The sequence below is a fragment of the Myxine glutinosa genome, chromosome 6, assembly GCF_964187855.1.
Source record: "Myxine glutinosa chromosome 6, kmMyxGlut1.1, whole genome shotgun sequence".
Lineage (NCBI taxonomy): Eukaryota > Metazoa > Chordata > Myxini > Myxiniformes > Myxinidae > Myxine > Myxine glutinosa.
In genome coordinates, this window is record NC_136266.1 from 167,951,133 (window position 1) to 167,972,722 (window position 21,590).

Consider the following 21,590-nt stretch of genomic DNA (forward strand, 5'->3'; position numbering starts at 1 on the left):
GCAAAAAAAAAAAAAACTGCAAAAAAAAAAAAAACTGCAAAAAAAAAAAAAACTGCAAAAAAAAAACAATGGTTTGGTCCATTCGCAACGACCACAGAACCCCCCCCTCTATTTACATGAATGGTTTGGTCCATTCGCAAAGCCAAAGCGAACGACCACAGAACCCCCCCCTCTATTTACATGAATGGTTTGGTCCATTCGCAAAGCCAAAGCGAACGACCACAGAACCCCCCCCCCCTCTATTTACATGAATGGTTTGGTCCATTCGCAACGGCAAAGCGAACGGCGAACGGCTAAATCGCCATAGCTCGGTAAGTACTTGTCCGATTAATTTCAAACCTTGAAAAGGCACATCCTCGGGTCCCCAGCAATATACCTGGCAAGTTTCAAGTATATCGGACCCGTGGTTGTCGAGAAACAGCGGTCACAGACACACAGACACACAGACAGACACACAGAGATTGCTGGAATTATAGATAGATAATTCAGCTTTTACCTCGGCCGTAGGAGATTGACTACTATAATTCAGCTCAGCTTTTAATTGTGAAATGGGCCCAGCCTGGCCGAGGCGGCCTGGACCGGCCTTGCCACCTAGCCTATAACCTTCCCGGGGCCCGTCCCGACATTTTTGGTTCTTTTTAAATGAATTCACTACCATAATTCAGCTTTTACCTCGGCCGCAGAAGATTCACTACCATAATTCAGCTTTTACCTCGGCCGTAGAAGATTGACTACTATAATTCAGCTCAGCTTTTAATTGTGAAATGGGCCCGGCTCGGCCGACACGGCTTCGACCGGCCTCGGCACCTAGCCTATAACCTTCCCGGGGCCCGTCCCGACATTTTTTGTATTAGAGGTTTCCTCCTATCTTTCACTGATCAGGAGATTAGCTTGCGCAGACAAACAAACAAAAATTTTATTTTATAATATAGAGAGATAAATGATGAGAATAACAATCTTTACTATTTTACGGGTTAGTATTAGTACACACACACACACACACACGCACGCACACACACACACACACACACACACAACTCCTTGGAGGGTAGAACATGGTACATCACATCAGAATATGGTAGATATGATTTTTGTTTCTGGAAACGACAAGCTTGAAAATTTCTTGAAAGGAATATATGAGGGCCCAAAAGAACACAACACAGAGACGGATTATATCCAAAACCCGGAAAAGAAAAAGCAACACCTGAAGGAAATGCCCTCCAGTCATATTTCATGAAGGTGAAATAAAACAACATCGAGCAAAATGCCAAGCTTTTAAAGCCTAGGCCCAGATGGAATTCAAACTTCTGGTTAAATCAATTAGATGCTCTCCACAATCACTACGCTCGGGCATTCAACAAACTTATCCAAGGGGAGGAGACCTTGGAAAAGTGGCTCACGGTCGGTAATACCTTCCTCATCCCAAAGTTTAAAGAGACCCAACTACCTCACAAGTATAGACCAATAACTTGTCTGCCAACAACGTACAAACTCCTGACCGTAATCATAACAGAAATGATATACCATCACCGAACACAAGAAGGAGGCCGAGAGGCAGAACAGAAGGGAGGTAAAAGAGGATGTTACTGAGCAATGGACTATCTCCTACTAACTAGGCCACACATAAATGCAATACAAGAACAACATAATTATCCGCAGCATGGATGGACTACAAAAAAAACGTTTTTGATTGTGTCCCCCATTCATGGATGTCACAATGCACGCAATTGTACAAGATCAACCCCCAAATATTATTCAGGAAAATACCCAACTTTCCAGTTGAACCTTCTATATGGAACAGTTAGAGTGATGTTTGAACTTTTCGTTAGTGCTCAACATTCCCGAGGGTTACATAGCTCATCACATGGCACATGGCTCAGAAGGTGGGCATGTTGAGTACGAAACAAACCTTCAAACTCTACTCTGTTACATATTGAAATGGAAGGTTGTGTATACTTGCTGTATTTAAGAAATAAAAAGGGTACCTATTTAAAAGGAGTACCTATGGCCCTATGAGTGTTGTCATTGCACCTCGTATAGTTTACAGGTAGTAATATATGGGAAGATGAGTGTTATATATGAAGACAAGAGTGGGTGGGTATCTGTATTGTCGTGCAATTTTTCACAAATCCCGCCTTAGGTTCCTTCAAACCGGTCTGCTTCACAATCTTCCTTGGCAGGTGAGTATAGGTACCACCAAAGCAAATTTATGTCAGGAATCACTATCTATTGGGTGAGTAGCCAGTGTCACTCAATATTGCAAAATTTCATCTGAAACCTCTCAAAATAACAAAACAACCTGACTACCCACCTCAGGAACGTAGGTGCCATGTAATAATATGTACACAAAACAGGCGAAATATTTGACATCTCTCCGCACATTCCTTCTGCTTAATTACAATTGGTCAATTTTGCTCATATGTCTCCCTTCCCAATATTCCCTACCCACTCTTTCCTCTCTCCTTTTATTCATTTTCTCCTCCAATTTCCTTATTTTTCTTATTTCTCTTTTTCTCGACTCCCTCTTCTCCCCACCTCCCCGCTTCCCCCCAATAACCCCACCTCTCTTCAACGTCGAATGTCAGTAGTGGAGATGGTAGAGGAAATAAATAAATTAAATAATTCTAAACTGTATGTTGGTACTGGAGATACCTAAGTGTCTATAAATAAATAATTCAAAGTTGTGTATTGGTAGTGGAGGTGGTGAAATGCATGTAAATAATAAACAATTCAAGGTGATATGCAGGTTGTAGAATGGTAAAAGGTATATGAGTAAATAATAATTCAAGGAGGTATGCAGGTAGTAGAGCTAGTCGGATATAAAATAAATAAATAATTCAAAGTTGTGTATTTGTAGTGGAGGTGGTGAAGTGCATGTAAAAAATAAACAATTCAAGGTGATATGTAGGTTGTAGAATGGTAAAAGGTATATGAGTAAATAATAATTCAAGGAGGTATGCAGGTAGTAGAGCTAGTCGGATATAAAATAAATAAATAATTCAAAGTTGTGTATTTGTAGTGGAGGTGGTGAAGTGCATGTAAAAAATAAACAATTCAAGGTGATATGTCGGTTGTAGAATGGTAAAAGGTATATGAGTAAATAATAATTCAAGGAGGTATGCAGGTAGTAGAGCTAGTCGGATATAAAATAAATAAATAATTCAAAGTTGTGTATTTGTAGTGGAGGTGGTGAAGTGCATGTAAAAAATAAACAATTCAAGGTGATATGTAGGTTGTAGAATGGTAAAAGGTATATGAGTAAATAATAATTCAAGGAGGTATGCAGGTAGTCGAGCTAGTCGGATATAAAATAAATAAATAATTCAAAGTTGTGTATTTGTAGTGGAGGTGGTGAAGTGCATGTAAAAAATAAACAATTCAAGGTGATATGTCGGTTGTAGAATGGTAAAAGGTATGTGAATAAATCATAATTCAAGGAGGTATGCAGGTAGTAGAGCTAGTCGGATATAAAATAAATAAATAATTCAAAGTTGTGTATTTGTAGTGGAGGTGGTGAAGTGCATGTAAAAAATAAACAATTCAAGGTGATATGTAGGTTGTAGAATGGTAAAAGGTATGTGAATAAATCATAATTCAAGGAGGTATGCAGGTAGTAGAGCTAGTCGGATATAAAATAAATAAATAATTCAAAGTTGTGTATTTGTAGTGGAGGTGGTGAAGTGCATGTAAAAAAGAAACAATTCAAGGTGATATGTCGGTTGTAGAATGGTAAAAGGTATATGAGTAAATAATAATTCAAGGAGGTATGCAGGTAGTAGAGCTAGTCGGATATAAAATAAATAAATAATTCAAAGTTGTGTATTTGTAGTGGAGGTGGTGAAGTGCATGTAAAAAATAAACAATTCAAGGTGATATGTCGGTTGTAGAATGGTAAAAGGTATATGAGTAAATAATAATTCAAGGAGGTATGCAGGTAGTAGAGCTAGTCGGATATAAAATAAATAAATAATTCAAAGTTGTGTATTGTTAGTGGAGGTGGTGAAGTGCATTCTACCATTCTACAACCTACCTATGGTAAAATGTATATGAATAAATAATAATTCAAGGAGGTATGCAGGTAATAGAGCTAGTCGGATATAAAAATAAATAAATAATTCAACGTTGTATGCTCACAGTGGAGGTGGTAGCATGTTTAAATCAAAAAAATAATTCAAGGTGGTAAATGTAGATTGAAGAATGGGATAAGGTAAATAATTAAATAATAATTCAAGGTGTTATTTCGGTAGGTAGTGGTCATGGCAATGTGTATGTCAATATACAATGGTTCCTAAAAGCATTTTCAAAAAATTAACACAAGTCGGAAGTAAAATCGTCCTTGCGTACCACAACTTCTAGCTCTGATCCCAAAATTGTTTGCTTGCCTCATTCCCAGATATGATTGTGCCAAATATTAAATAAATGCATCCAGAATGTTTTTTCATCCAAGATACGTGGTTTCAGCAAAAATTGTGAAACTTGGATAAAAAAAGAGGCAACATGTGTCGGTGAGAATCCCAACCAGTGCTGGTAAACCCTCACTCATTTGGAGAATGACCTTTCTGAACCCAGAGCTGCCAAATAAAGCAAAGAGGCCTCCCAAGTGGTTTGAGAAAAGGACAACTGTGTGTGCACAGGGTAGGAAAAGAATGGGTGGCATTTTTCACCTCCCCAGTGACGTTAAAACAAGAGTGATTCTGTGTCGTGGTGCCCAAGTCCCTTCCAATTAACTCCATATACTTCTCCTCGGGCCTGAAATCAGTTAACTTGCACTGTCGTTTAAAGGTTATTTCTCACTATCTTCCCTCCAGTCCTCCAAGACTGATGCTCATGGGCACCTCAAGGTGTCACCCATTCCAACCCTGGAGACTTTCCAAACCCTGATTCAAAACCCCTTGGACTTACCTACCTGCCATTCCCCCATCGTACACTGTAATCTGCTTTGAGTTCTCATCTGCCTGTCCTTCCAACCTCTCAGTCAGTCTCTTGAATCGTCCCCTCTCATCTTCCACGAGCCTCGACTTCTTGAGTGAGACAAAAAGGGTGGACCTTGTGAGAGATTAATAATGTGATTATTGAAGAGATATAAATCATGACTGCATGGAAACCCACTGATATGAGAGTGAGGAGATCTCCACAAGTCATTACAATGGACTACCACCCATGGGGCAAGCAAAGGTGCAATGGTCACATGATTTTGAGAAGTTTACATACACATCAGTGTTATTTTTTCAATACATAGCGAAGTCTCGTGGAAGAGCCAGTACACTGAATGAATTCAGATGTAACAGGCCAAAAGGGGAAGTTGAGAGAGGGAAGGGGAGGAGAACGCTAACAGCAGAGTTGAAGGCCAAGATAGAGGGAGACTTGGACAAACAATGAGCATGGGGAGGAATGGGGGTGGGAGAGGACAAGATTGATACCGAAGGAAACTCACTGCAGTGAAACTCACTGGAGTGAAACACTAGGAATTTGGAAAAAGAAGGGCTTGGGTGGGGTGGGGTGGGTTGTGGAGGTTAGCGAGGGGGAAAACATCATGGTTTTGGATTGGGGACGATCTGAAACGATGGTGAACAGTTGTTTTGAAGACCTGGAGATGAACAGATGAGTTGAGGTGAGCAGTGGTCCTGGATTTAGGAAGTTTCGCCAGAAATGGGTTGATGGTGGACCGTGTGAGCCCTGCAGAAACCTGGGAGGGACAAAGCACGGAAAGGGCGGAGGGTGCACTACCAGAGAGGAGGCGATAGCGAAGGGGCATCTGTGATGGCGAAGTGATAGGCCCATAGACTCAACTTTATCGTGAGAGATTCCCATGATCTTGAAGGTCTTGGTTTCCATGGAGTCAAGCTGAACAGGATGCGAGGCAGGGGTGCCAGCCCAGAGGGGAGAGCGGTACTCTACCAAGATGCGGATGAAGGCCTTGTATGTTAATAGGAGTTAAATTGTGCCAAGGAAGGATGTTGTATAACAGAGGATGCCCAGACTGGCTTTGGAGGCCAACTTTGGAATGTGTTCACATGAACAAGATGTTAGGGGTAATTCAAACCTTGAGCAAAAAGCTAGCTTACATACGTTTTAAGGGGCCATTATTTTATTGTATATGCAAATGTGTTGCTTTTTTGGTTTGCCTTCAACATTTGTAGTTGTCTGCTTCCTCCATACAGTATATGGTCCTTTCATCCTTTTAATTTCTATCCTGTCCTTTCCTTCCTGACTTCTGAAATCGTTTCTATCCTGCATGTTGACCTGACAGCTTGGAGTAAAAAGGACTAGCGATAACGAGGAAGAGTATGTTTGGAAGAGAAGTGTACTTATTAGAATCAACTTTCCCATTTTTCTAGGAGTGTTCTGTCATTGTGTGTGGCATAGCCCCGTTCCTCCACCTCGTAAGCCTAAGGCCGAAGGATCACCAGTGTGAGTGTATCTGTATTCAATGCACTAACCTACAGAGGGCAGTACATAAGAGGCACTGTCAAGCGCTCAGACGATGATGCTATCTCTACTCCAGGCCTTATGCTGCGTACGACAGACGAAGAAGGGAGTGGATCAGATTGCTCACGCATTGACCGAAACACCAATCCCAGTGAGGGTTGATTGCCAATTTTAGGTCCGCCAGGACCATGTGGGATTCCATTCAAAATTGCTCAAAAAGGGGGCTTTTAGGACATAATGGCATGGCACGTAACTCGCCATTGATTAACATCTCCAGTAAGTATTTCAATTCCAAACGTTGGCATCTCTTCAACTCTGTCAAACTTCTGAGCGATGTTCAATTTGACAACTCTTCACTCACGTCTGGCCGGTATCCAACACTTCTTTTCTGGGTAAAGAACAATTTGGCCAGAGTAGAGAAATAGAAATGAAACCGAAATTGATAGGAATAGAAATAAGTGCATTTTGTCAAGAGATCAGATCTAAATCCCAGTGTAATGGGGAATCCTTTTGCGCCTGATTTTTACCTACTTGATCAACCTTTCTCAGTTACCTTACCTCTAACGCTGCCATATTTGTAGTTCGAGAATTGTCTTGCTTCCCCTATTAACCCAATTATGAAACTAGAAAGGCACTCGGTAGAGCGCACACCTCCACCAGGCTGAACAGTTTATGGTTTGTATCCCACAGATATAGTCAGGTTCACTATGTTTTTTCGTTCAAAATCATGGTAGATTAGCAAACCTATACATTTTTGGAAACGTTATTACATGGAAAATCTGAAAATCAATGTTTACATTTGCCAATTCCGAACAATTCGATTCGACCATTCGACCAATTCCATTCGACCAATTCGACCAATCGTTTCGATCGACCATTCGACCAATTCGATTCGACCAATCGACCAATTCGACCAATCGACCAATTCCAATCGACCAATTCCATTCGACCAATTCGACCATTCGACCAATCGTTTCGATCGACCATTCGACCATTCGACCAATTCGATTCGATTCGATTCATCTAATTCGATTCGATCGACCATTCGACCAATTCGATTTGCCAATCAATTTGACCGACCTTTGCTTGTGTGGAACAGACTGTGAAAACGATGCGGACTATATTGTCGGATACGACACACAGGACAGTGATGAGGAACTCCAAATGGCATATTCTGTAATCGTGTATGTTTGATGCCATTGACTGCCTGTGTATATTTTGTCATTGACTGCCTGTGTAGATGTGAAGTTATACTGACTGCATGTGTATATATGATTTTGCTGACTGCCTGTGTATGTTTGGTGATATGAATTATTGTGACACATTTTGATGTTATTAACTGCCTGTACAAAATGACAACATGTATTTGATTATGCAACTTATCGCGAATATAAAGACAGTATTTTGCAATTCAAAACCTTTGATTCGTGTCTTACCATCCCCCATAGCACTAATTTGATACTTTCATTGGATTCCTTGTCCCTGAAAATATAGGTTTAGTATACACAAAGAATTAAGTTAAGCACCCCCCCCGTTTTTTTACAACCTCGCACATTACAAGTTTGTTGTCGTCAAAACAGTGTAATATACCCATGATATTGCTATATTTTCTGGAGAAGTGATATTATGGTCACATAAAAACATAACAATCATGCCGTTTTCAATATTTTATTCTGAATAATTTAAGGTGAAAATTTTTGGGAATTTTAGGCATATTTTCACCTCAATTTAAGTATGGAGCTATAGGTCCATCACGGACAGTGTGGATGACGTTTATGTTTTCTAACGTACAGTCATTGTTCTGAGAAGACCTCTAGCGATCTTTGCGTCAATAACGTGTGTAGGACCCACGTGATCGGATCACTGACTCAACCAATCACTTTTTTTCACTTTGATCACTCAATTTCATCAATGGATAATTGCTAATGTCATACCAATCATTATTTGATCTCACATACCTTAGAATATATGCCAATGTATACATATACACAAAGAATATATATTAGGGGGTGCTTACCTTAATTCGTTGTGTAGGGGTGCTTAACTTAATTCTTTGTGTATATATTTTTAAAAGTTTTTAGGGTAATTAGAGGCAGAAATAGAACAAAATATGTATTTTACAGTGGCCATTTTGAAAATCCAAAATGGCCGCCATACAGGTATCTCTCCAAATGTAAACATTGATTTTTAGTTTCCTTATGCTATAACCTTTCCAAAAATGTATAGGTTTGCTAATCTACCATGATTTTGAACGAAATATAATTTATTGACATCGTGAACCTGACTAATAGGCCGGATCTGTATTCGGACCTGAACCAAAATCCAATCGACTTGTTCTTGTCACCAAACCAACTCATCCACCAAGTTTAGTCATAACCCATCCATAACTTTTTAAAATATGTTATATATCGCTTTTCACCCGATATCTCAATGGTGAAGAATCACTTCAAAAATTAAATAATTATTGTATCCGAATCCATATTCAGATATTCACCAAACTCGAACAATTCGGTCTTGTCTCGCATCCAATGTATCGACCAAGTTTCGTCCAAACCCATCCATAACTTTTTTTAGATATCCTGCTATGTATCGTTTTTGGCCCGATCTCCCAATGGTGACGAGTCACTTAAAAAATTCTACTAGCCGGATCCGGATCCGGATCTTCACCAAACTCTAATCATTTCGTCCTCGTCACATCCGCTACGTCTCTGCCAAATTTCGTCGGAATACGTCCACAATTTTTTTACATATCTTGTTCACAAACAAACAGGGGTGAAAACATAACCTCCATCCACCTTCGGTGGCAGAGGCACCAAGCAGGAGCTGCATCTCCTCCGGTCGAACTCTTTCTGCTCTCTCCCCAGCTCCTCCGGGGAGATACGTGTTCCTCCAGCAACCCTTTCCTGGCTAAACTCCCAAAATTCAGGCTGACCATGAGCCTCCACGTGGTAGGGGACCTTTCTTGTTCTTTTCTCCCGTTTGTGGAACTGCCCTCTGGAGGTGATTCAATTGCACTCTTCACTGGAGGGTTTCATGCCGGTGGTGCACCGCAATCGCATGTCGTCTCCCATTCATATCCGTGATCTTTTTTTACCCCCATTAACTCGACCTCACTCAGCCCTCTTACTTGCAGGTTACTGTGTTTGCTCCCCTATCCTCTCTCCTGTTTCCTGTTTGTTTATTCCCTTTCTATTTCATCCATGTGTGGCCCTGCTGTCCCACTGTCACTGCATTGCTATTTAGCCTCTGTCACCTTGGGCCTAGATCGTATAAAAAACACCATAAAGTACATAGAAATAATACTTTCTGTGTTCCGCAGGCAGGAAACGAGGGCGAATTAGTAAATATTGTAACGGTCGCTGGATTTGGACCAGTCCTCTGATCCCAATCCTGACAAACCAATGTAACGATGGACTCGTGGTAAAATAGGCCACCCATCCAAATCGCCAATTTAACCCATTGAAACTGTACGTCATCTGTCGGGAAAGCTGAACAGATCTTTACTTTGGTTTTCGATGTACAGAAGCTCTAAAGAGATCTGTTGCTGCAGCGTGTTCAACCATCTGACTCCTCGGCGAGTGGGTCACACAAGCCCCTTGAAGAAGTCGCTCAACTCTTCTCAACTGTCATTTTCGTCCCTCCCCTCTGTTCTTATTCACCCTATGGCCACGCATTCATTGGTCCTCCCCACAGAATCGCTTCCGGCAGCCTGTGGTGGGTCTTACCCCATTGTGTGGCCATGAGGTGGGTCATGCTCGTCTTCGAAGGACATCCGCTTGGTGTTCGGAGTGAGCTTGGAGACAGTTTCTTTATAATGAAAACACTCAGGCAGATCACAGAGGAATCATGAAGGGGTTTAAGAAGAAATTAAGGAGAGGTGGGGGAAGGTGTTGAGATAGCAGGAGTTAGACACATTCGGAAGGGGGGGGGGGGGTGACGATTATCTCAAGTCCTAATACAAACTTTGACATGTGACCTATCGTTTTCAAACAGAAACCACTTATGCCATACATGTACTAATTGCATAACTAGACTAGGATATATTACACCTATTACCCACTATTCACATTTCCACAACAATAGTTTTGACTAGAGGTGTCATTACTCATGCTTGAGTTGTCTCATTTTGATTTGATTACTGGTCTGACTGTCACACTCAGCATGTCGCATCAATCCGTCTGCTGACCTTTGGAGTTGACTTTAAGCCAGTAACTTGCTTATAAATAAGCAAATCCAGCTGTGTGTCTTGGCTAAATTTTAAATCCATATCCTAATGTATGGGGTTGGGTGAGGGAGGGGGAGGGTGCAGTAGACTGGAGAGGCGTTGGTTGGAGTACTGCATGAGACGAGCAGAAACCAAAAAATGATATAAACCAGCGGTCAGGTAATGCACACACCTTAATGAATGACTCGGACAATGATGAAGTGTCAATGCCACGTTAAACTTGGAAGATCTTATGGGGAACATATGAGTAATGCCAACAGGTGATGCAATTTGCAATAAAAAGATCGAAGGAAAATGACAGGCTGCCAACCTTTCTACGAGTAAGGAGCAAATTTGTGACTCTGCATCATGGGAAGTGATGTTTATGGTGCTTGAGTGATCAATTTGGTGGTGTGAAGAAACAAGTGTCACGCATGGCTTAGAATAGTAAAACAAGAGTACTTCATCAAAGTGAAAGTGCGTGTTGTCCAGTGAATGTGATTAAATTGTTTATATATTCAGGGAACAAGATCTGATTCATGACAAAGAATTGTGGAGTATCGTCGTTTGTGTAAGTACATGATCACGGACAACATACTGCTTGAGAGTACAGATCAATTTATCCAGCTAATAAGCTTGATGTTCATTTAACGGTTAGGGTAACTGGCTTAAGATCTTAGGGTGGCTGGCTTGAGATCTAAGGGTGGCTGGCTTAAGATCATAGGGTGGCTGGCTTGAGATCTTAGGGTGACTGGCTTGAGATCTTAGGGTGACTGGCTTAAGATCATAGGGTGGCTGGCTTAAGATCTTAGGGTGACTGGCTTGAGATCTTAGGGTGACTGGCTTGAGACCTTAGGGTGGCTGGCTTAAGATCATAGGGTGGCTGGCTTGAGATCTAAGGGTGGCTGGCTTAAGATCATAGGGTGGCTGGCTTAAGATCTTAGGGTGACTGGCTTGAGATCTTAGGGTGACTGGCTTGAGACCTTAGGGTGACTGGCTTGAGATCTTAGGGTGACTGGCTTGAGACCTTAGGGTGACTGGCTTGAGATCTTAGAGTGACTGGCTTAAGATCTTAGAGTGACTGGCTTGAGATCTTAGGGTGACTAGCTTGAGACCTTAGAGTGACTGGCTTGAGATCTTAGGGTGACTGGCTTAAGATCTTAGAGTGACTGGCTTGAGATCTTAGGGTGACTGGCTTGAGATCTTAGGGTGACTGGCTTGAGATCTTAGGGTGACTGGCTTGAGACTTTAGAGTGACTGGCTTGAGATCTTAGAGTGACTGGCTTAAGATCTTAGAGTGACTGGCTTGAGATCTTAGGGTGACTGGCTTGAGATCTTAGGGTGACTGGCTTGAGACCTTAGAGTGACTGGCTTGAGATCTTAGGGTGACTGGCTTGAGATCTTAGAGTGACTGGCTTAAGATCTTAGAGTGGCTGGCTTAAGATCTTAGAGTGGCTGGCTTGAGATCTTAGGGTGACTGGCTTGAGATCTTAGGGTGACTGGCTTGAGATCTTAAGAGTGGCTGGCTTGAGATGTTAGAGTAGCTGGTTTAAGATCTTAGAGTGGCTGGCTTGAGATCTTAGGGTGACTGGCTTGAGATCTTAGAGTGACTGGCTTAAGATCTTAGAGTGGCTGGCTTGAGATCTTAGAGTGGCTGGCTTGAGATCTTAGGGTGACTGGCTTGAGATCTTAAGAGAGACTGGCTTAAGATCTTAGAGTGGCTGGCTTAAGATCTTAGAGTGGCTGGCTTGAGATCTTAGGGTGACTGGCTTGAGATCTTAGAGTGACTGGCTTAAGATCTTAGAGTGGCTGGCTTGAGATCTTAGAGTGGCTGGCTTGAGATCTTAGGGTGACTGGCTTGAGATCTTAGGGTGACTGGCTTGAGATCTTAGGGTGACTGGCTTGAGATCTTAGAGTGACTGGCTTAAGATCTTAGAGTGGCTGGCTTGAGATCTTAGGGTGACTGGCTTGAGATCTTAGGGTGACTGGCTTGAGATCTTAAGAGTGGCTGGCTTGAGATGTTAGAGTAGCTGGTTTAAGATCTTAGAGTGGCTGGCTTAAGATCTTAGGGGGACTGGCATAAGATATTTGGGTAGCTGGCTTAAGATCGTATGGTGGCTGGGTTATGATCTTAGGATGGTTGGCTTAAGATTTTAGGGTATCTGGCTTAAGATCTTATTGGAGGGTGGGGGGGGGGGGGGGGAAGAGGGCTGGCTTAAGATCTTAGGGTGTTGAGATTGATCCTCTGTTGTGCCGTTAAATACCACAATGCGGGTTGACTCAGCCTGACATTCTTCTGAGGTCAGCAAATTGAGTACCAGTTTACTGGAACCAGGGGGCACTGCATCGGAGGCACGGCTGCACTCTCAGCAACCAGACACCACAGGCTGCATACAAAACTAGATGGTATTCATAGAATACTTACTCTGCGCAGTCAACTTGGTGTGAGCCAACTCTTCTGTTTTTGAACGTTTCTTTTTTTTTTTGATCCAATATGGCTGCCAGACCACGTGAGCGATGACATCATAAATGTATATTCTCTAATATAATTGTTGCATCTATATATATAAAACACAGTTTGTGTGTGTGTAATGTTACCAATAGACTCCTAAACGGAGAGGCTCGCGTACTTGATATTTGGCACAGACATGGCCATTGAGCCTGGGAAGAACATGGCCTACCTAAAAAAAAATATTTCATAATATTTTTTTACCATATTTTTACCTCAGCGCATTTCAGCGAGGAATATTATACACGGAATCTGACCGGCGGCAGAGCAGCGCGCTGATTCGCTCAGAGCGATCACGTGATGTTCCTTGCCGCCATAAACTCACAGTTACGCATTCGCACGTAATTCTGAGTGAAAAGCTATTGCGTTTTTTCACATTTCAGCGAGGAACATTGCCATTCACACCACATAGGTTTTTTTTCCTTTCATCTTTAGATCCATATTTTTTTCAGCGAGGAATATTATACACGGAATCTGACCGGCGGCAGAGCAGCGCGCTGATTCGCTCAGAGCGATCACGTGATGTTCCTTGCCGCCATAAACTCACAGTTACGCATTCGCACGTAATTCTGAGTGAAAAGCTATTGCGTTTTTTCACATTTCAGCGAGGAACATTGCCATTCACACCACATAGGTTTTTTTTCCTTTCATCTTTAGATCCATATTTTTTTTCAGCGAGGAATATTATACACGGAATCTGAATCAGTGGCAGAGCAGCGCGCTGATTCGCTCAGAGCCATCACGTGATGTTCCTTGCCGCCATAAACTCACAGCAAGTAGCATAGATTTTAGCATGATTAGCATTTAGCATGATTTAGCATGATTTAGCATAGATAGTAGCATGTTTCACATAGATTTTTTTTCAGCGAGGAATATTATACACGGAATCTGAACCAGTGGCAGAGCAGCGCGCTGATTCGCTCATTCGCGCTCATTGATGACGATCACGATCACGTGATGACGTGATCACGAATGATGTTCGTGACGTGATCACATGATGTTCCTTGCCATCATTAACTCAGTTACGCGTTCGCACGTATTTCAGAGCGAAAAGCGATTGCGTTTTTTCACATTTCAGCGAGGAACATTGCCATTCACACCACATAGGTTTTTTTTTTCTTTCATCTTTACGAGAGCCATATTTTTTATTCATATTTACCTCAGCGCATTTCAGCGAGGAATATTATACACGGAATCTGATCAGGTGGCAGAGCAGCGTGCTGATTCGCTCAGAGCGATCGCGTGATGCTCCTTGCCGCCACAAACTCACAGTTACGCATTCGCACGTAATTCACACGTTCAAAACAAACGAGATCCGCGAAGCGAGTTGGTCGAGTCATGCTAACCAAGATGGCGACACAGCGGCTTCACTTTTCACGGAGTATGAGCGTTCTATATATTTTCAATTCAGGGCGCCCGACTCGCTCACGTACTTGATTTGTGGCATAGACATGGCCATTGGGCCTTCATGGTGTAATTTGTGTGAGGCTTTTGTCCGAGTGAGCTTGAGTCGAGAGGGCGAATGTACAGGTTGGGAATGTACGGGTCTCCCTTCCCCCGCCCGGCAACGCCGGTACTGGAGGGCGTCACAGGATCGGTGAGTCTCCAAAATCCACTTCGTGCTGTTGCGAAGATGCAGGACGATGTCGCGATTCTTGTGCTGCTCTCCGACCATGAGAACTGCAATGTCATTGTTGACTGGCCCTCCCCTTCCCTCCCCCTTCCCCCCTCCCCTCCCCCTCCCTTCCCCCTCCACCTTACCCCCTCCCCTTCTCCCCTCCCTTTTCCCCCTCCCCCTCCCTTTCCCCCTCCCCTTTCCCCCTCCCCCTCCCCCCTACCCCTTCCCCTTCCCCCCTTCCCCCTCCCCTCCCCCTCTCCCCCTCCCCCTCCCCTCCCCCTCCCCTCCCCCTCCCCCCCTCCCCCTCCCCTCCCCCCCACTCCCCCTCCCCCCTCCCCCTCCTCCCTTCCCCCCTCCTCCCTTCCCCTCCACTCCCCCCTCCCCCTCCCCCTACCCCCTCCCCCTCCCGCCCACCCTCCCATCCCCCCTCCCCCTCCCCCCTCTCCCCCTCCCCCTCCCCCCTCTCCCCTCCCCCCTCTTCTCCCCTCCCCCCTGTTCCCCCCTCCCCCCCTCTCCTCCCCTCCCCCCCGTTCCCCTCCCCTCCCCTTCCCCCTCCCCCTCCCCTCCCCCGCCCGGCAATGCCGGGTACTTCTGCTAGTATATCATAAATTTCAAACTGATCAGACTAAGCGTTGTCCCTGTCGAATTATGACGTCATAATTATGGCACCAATGACGTCATCGTTAACAACACCTATTCCCCATATGGAGTTATTTACAATGAGCCACATTTAAATTTTTTCCATGCAGCGGTTTTGGAGATATAGAGGTGCAACGTTTTTCGGTTTTTCCAAGATGGCGCCTGTAACACATGACCTATGACGTCGTGATTATCATTAAAATATTCTAAAGGAGGAGGCGCTCCTATGGTGAAAATTTCATGTCCATCAGACCAACAGTCGCTGAAAAAAATTAATAATGATCGGATGGATAAGTGTTGTATTTGTCGAATTATGACGTCATAATGAAGGCATCGATGACATCATCATTAACATATCTTATTCCCCATGGGGAGTAGTTGACAATGAGCCAGGTCTCTATGTTTTTTCCATGGAGTGGTTTCATAGATATAGAGGTGCAAAGTTTTTCCAAGATGGCGCCTGTACCACGTGACCTATAACGTCATATTAATCATTAAAATATTCTACAGGAGGAGGCCCTCCTATGGTGAAATTTTCGTGTCAATCGGACCAAGAATTGCAGAGAGAAAAAAAATCATTCTGATCAAATCAAGCGTTGTATTTGTTGAATTATGACGTCATAATTAAGGTGCCGATGACATTATCATTAACATATGTTATTCCCCAAGCGGAGTCTTTGACAATTAGCCATGTTTTATTTTTTTTTCCATGGAGCGGTTTGGGAGATATAGAGGTGTAACGTTTTTCCAAGATGGCGTCCATATCACGTGACATATGACGTCATAATTATGAATAAAAAAATTACACGGGCGGAGGCGCTCCTATGGTAAAATTTCGTGTCAATCGGACCAACGGTTGCCAAGAAAATGAATTTTTAAAATGCACACATGGCACATGTACGTACAGCACACGTGCACAGACAGTCGAATGCTTAACCGCGCTTTTCGCTTCGCGAGCGCAGGGTAATGACAATGATGATCCAGCCAATAAAATGAGCCTTCGATGCTTGTAGTTTGAATTTTTGGAAGGAAGGCAAAACACAGAGAATTGGTCTTCGCCATTTTCCATTTTGCACTCTCCTTGAAAATGGACAATGAAACAGCTCCTTATAAAAATACAAATTAATACCATATATCAACAATGTTTGCTCCTATCCGAGCCAGGTGTAGTGATCCATCATTGCAGTCAGCAGTTTTTACCCAGCAATGGCGCAATATAATGCACAATGGACAGGTAGTCACCCTATCTCAATAGCTCATTGTCGCTGGGTTCCACAGTTGAAGGCCTTGAATCAAGCGGCTCTGACTCCCTTTTTTGAAGCACCATTCGGGCATGTCAGACATTTACCAATAGTGACCCTAAATTGCTAGGGGCAGTGATTCTAATAGTCTTATTGAAATTTTTGATCGAAAGTATCGGCCCACCAAACTTTCGAAGTAACCTACCAGTGTCGATGTGCACATGCTTTCCCACAATGCAAAGTGGTTTTCCCACAATCTCACGTGCTTTAAGAAGGTATTTTATTTTGAGATTTTCGACGATGCTCTACCACCAGCTTTGAGGCTAAGCTATGTCGCATCCATCAGCATCTTCCAGCATAACAACATGCCTTGTCTTGCCATGTTGTGGCACAGTTCATTTTGCACAGGAAAATGCTGTATCTGTTCGGACATTATTCAAGAACAACAGCGTTGAACATCCACAGTCAGTGTCCACCCAAAACCCCCAACTTAGATGTAGACTATTATTGAACCATTCGGTGACTCGTTCTAATACTGATGGAGTGGTGTGGCCAATAGGAATCGATATAATGAAGCAGGACTGTCTGTTTGTCTGTCGCTCTGTCTGTCTGTCCCCGAACTACTCCCTCAGTTTTGGGGCTAGCCCTGCCAAACTTTCTGAGGAACCTTTTGGGATCCCAGCGGGTGTTCTAATAGTGGGAGTTTTCATAAAATTTCTCAAAATAGTTATTTTTGAGATTTTGCACTTCCACCTATGCGTAGCATGTGTACCTAGCTTGTGGTGCAATGCATTATTATACCTTGGTGCAATATTACACCTGATTTACACAAATATTTGGTACAAAGTGTTTGTGATTGTGACATCAATTAAAAACTGAACAAACGGTTGTGATGTTATAACCCAATATTTTCTTCTCAAATACTATCAAAACACTTTTGGTAAAAATAATGCATTCTTGATTTGCGACTAAGCATAATTACAAGTTCTGCGAAAAGATAACAAGATTGATTTTAACAGATTGATTTCAGAGTTAGATAGACTAAGCCATGAGGGGTGGTTAATGAAGAATGGACTTTTGACTTTAGAAAGGATGTGATTTAAATAGAAGTCAGAGGTATTTAAGATAGTAAATGGTGTTTATAAAATAGATGTCATAGAAGTATTTAACACAGTAAATTGTGTTTATCAAATAGATGTCATAGAAGTATTTAACATAGTAAATGGTGTTTATAAAATAGATGTCATGGAAATATTTAACATAGTAAATGGCGTTTATAAAATAGATGTCATAGAAATATTTAACATAGTAAATGGTGTTTATAAAATAGATGTCATCGAAATATTTAACGTAGTAAATGGTGTTTATAAAATAGATGTCATAGAAGTATTTAACATAGTAAATGGTGTTTATAAAATAGATGTCATGGAAATATTTAACATAGTAAATGGCGTTTATAAAATAGATGTCATAGAAATATTTAACATAGTAAATGGTGTTTATAAAATAGATGTCATCGAAATATTTAACGTAGTAAATGGTGTTTATAAAATAGATGTCATAGAAGTATTTAACATAGTAAATGGTGTTTATAAAATAGATGTCATAGAAGTATTTAACATAGTAAAGGGTGTTTATAAAATAGATGTCATGGAAATATTTAACATAGTAAATGGCGTTTATAAAATAGATGTCATAGAAATATTTAACATAGTAAATGGTGTTTATAAAATAGATGTCATGGAAATATTTAACATAGTAAATGGTGTTTATAAAATAGATGTCATGGAAATATTTAACATAGTAAATGGCGTTTATAAAATAGATGTCATAGAAGTATTTAACATAGTAAATGGTGTTTATAAAATAGATGTCATGGAAATATTTAACATAGTAAATGGTGTTTATAAAATAGATGTCATGGAAATATTTAACATAGTAAATGGTGTTTATAAAATAGATGTCATAGAAGTATTTAACATAGTAAATGGTGTTTATAAAATAGATGTCATAGAAGTATTTAACTTAGTAAATGGTGTTTATAAAATAGATGTCAAAGAAATATTTAACATAGTATAGGGTGTTTATAAAATAGATGTCATAGAAATATTTAACATATTATAGGGTGTTTATAAAATCGATGTCAATGAAATATTTAACATAGTATAGGGTGTTTATAAAATAGATGTCATAGAAATATTTAACATAGTATAGGGTGTTTATAAAATAGATGTCATAGAAATATTTAATATAGTATTGGGTGTTTATAAAATAGATGTCATTGAAATATGTAACATAGTAAATGGCATTTATAAAATAGATGTCATAGAAATATTTAACATAGAAAATGGTGTTTATAAAATAGATGTCATAGAAATACTTTACATAGTAAATGGTGTTTATAAAATAGATGTCATAGAAATATTTAACATAGCAAATGGTGTTTATAAAATAGATGTCATAGAAATATTTAACATAGTATTGCGTGTTTATAAAATAGATGTCAAAGAAATATTTAACATAGTAAATGGTGTTTATAAAATAGATGTCATAGAAATATTTAACATAGTAAAGGGCGTTCATAAAATAGATGTCATATAAATATTTTACATAGTAAAGGGCGTTTATAAAATAGATGTCATAGAAATATTTAACATAGTAAATGGCGTTTATAAAATAGATGTCATAGAAATATTTAACATAGTAAATGGCGTTTATAAAATAGATGTCATAGAAATATTTAAAATAGTAAAGGGCGTTCATAAAATAGATGTCATATAAATATTTAACATAGTAAATGGCGTTTATAAAATAGATGTCATATAAATATTTAACATAGTAAATGGCATTTATAATTAGATGTAATAGAAATATTTAACATAGTAAAGGGCGTTTATAAAATAGATGCAAGAATTTTTTTGGCAGGATGAACAGTGGACCTGGGAGAATAGATTGAGAGGACATAACATGGTAGTTCATACTTCATAAAGGTATAAAGTTGTGGTATTTCACACTTGGAGTCATTAATGTATGGAGTAGTCTGTCTGAGAAGGTGGACTTAGTCTGCTTTAAAGATTGAGTAGTCTGTAGCAGCAGGTACAGTGGGGTTATATAGGTTAAAATGGAATGGAATAGTTTTCTCCAAGCAATGGTGATTGTGTGGGGTTTGTGTAAAACAGACAAACAGACAAACAAACAAACGGACCCAAATGCAATTCACTCTCCTCTGGCAAGAGTGACAAGAGTATCAACTGCCTGAAGTGAGCACACAACCTCATTAACTGTCTTGCAATATACGAGGATTATTAAAAAGGTTCCAAAAATTAGATAAACATTCCAAGATACATGGGATTATTTTTTCAACTTGGAAAAAAAAAAATTCAAATTTGATTCGTGAAAATATATCTAAATGTATTTTTATGAACATCTACGCTGTTATTCTTTATATTGCGTGTCTCGAACTTTATTGTGAGTATTTTGTTGTTAGTCGAACCTTTTGTAACAAATGAAAAATATTTATTACAGTTAAATAAATTGTGAAAAAATTTAATTGTTAAATTTAAAATGTATTTTACATTTATTTTTAAATTTATTTATTACATTTAATTGTAAATTTAGTTGTAAAATAAAATAAATAAAAAAATTGTTAAAATTGTGAAAAAATTTAAATAAATACTACAGTCGGCCAAGCTGCATTGAACAACAAAAGTGATACTTAAAAGTTAAAACGACCTAAAACACCTAATTAACTATGTATTTAAGAAAATGAGACATTCATGTCGTTTCGTATAATTCGTTTATCCCACTATTTTATTATATAAAATATTTGTATTTTATAAGACTATTTATTTTATCATTGGTCTATATAACCGTAGTCACTGCAACATTTCTTATAGCAAAAAAAAAAGAAAAAAAGAAAAAAAAAGAAAATTTATTTTAAAAAAGAGGGAAAAAGTAAATGATGGCGGAAGTACTCTTTACTCTTTTCACAATTAACTGAGGGGCATTTTTTTGAGTATGTTGTAGCAATGTTTTTTTATTGCTGGTGGAAAAGCTCGAAAATGTAACGAGGTGTTACATTTTATAATGATTACGATAAAAATAATTATGATAAAACATCCAAAATTTAATCAGCATGAAGTTGGCGACAAAGAACACAATTTCATTGTGAGGGGAAACTGTTAGAATCTATCAGTATAGTTTGTCAATCAAAGTGTCTTTTGTATTCATGAGAGAGAAATCGAAGATCGCTAAATTGAACGAAATTAAATTAAAGAAGTGTCACTAAATCGCTACTGTCGTTACATCAAAAATTCAATCAATTCCTGCTTTCAAGCTTATATTTGAGTCAAGAATCTCATCATATTACAGCATATATTTCATGAATCTGTTAATAAAGTCCAATTTTTTTTTCAAAAACACTTTTTGAAACTTTTTAAAGAGTGGATATCCAAACTTTCCTCTACACATCAAGCGTATAGCTTTAAAGATTTAGGGGTCATTCCTAGCCTTTTAACCGCCTTGATCACATCACAAAGTTCTGTGATTGGTCAACATCCTCGAGCCAATGAGATCAGAAATTTTGAGCTGAATTAAATAAACGGTCCTCATCGTAGCTGCGATTAAACTCACCTCTGGTTAGCTCCTTGCCGAACACGGTGTCGTTTCCAGTGGTGGAACAATTCCATCTCTCGTTCCGGAATTGATCCTGGCATTCCCGGATCGCCGTGCGGGATCCGCGACCGATGCTGCCCAGGAGTTCTGGTCTGCGCTTGCAGATCTCGAGCTGCCTGGTCGGAATTCCCGAAATATTTGCACAGCTGATTTTCCCGACCACGTTATCCGGGGCCACACCGAACCACCTGAGCAGAGAACGAGTCGGACCATTCCCACGGTTCAAAGAGCCACTTATAAAAGCTAAAAGGTGAAAGTACTCCAAGACATCGAGAG

The 21,590-nt window shown here is 40.3% G+C and overlaps 1 protein-coding gene across 1 annotated transcript in view; it reads right to left on the reverse strand.

Moving 5' to 3' along the window:
• WNT16 (Wnt family member 16) overlaps window positions 1-21,590 on the reverse strand; it is a 101,069-nt gene that overhangs the window by 76,759 nt on the left and 2,720 nt on the right. Inside the window, exon 2 of the mRNA XM_078781099.1 lies at window positions 21,273-21,557. Coding sequence (XP_078637225.1) covers window positions 21,273-21,557 — 285 coding nt within the window. The remainder of the gene's footprint in view (window positions 1-21,272; window positions 21,558-21,590) is intronic.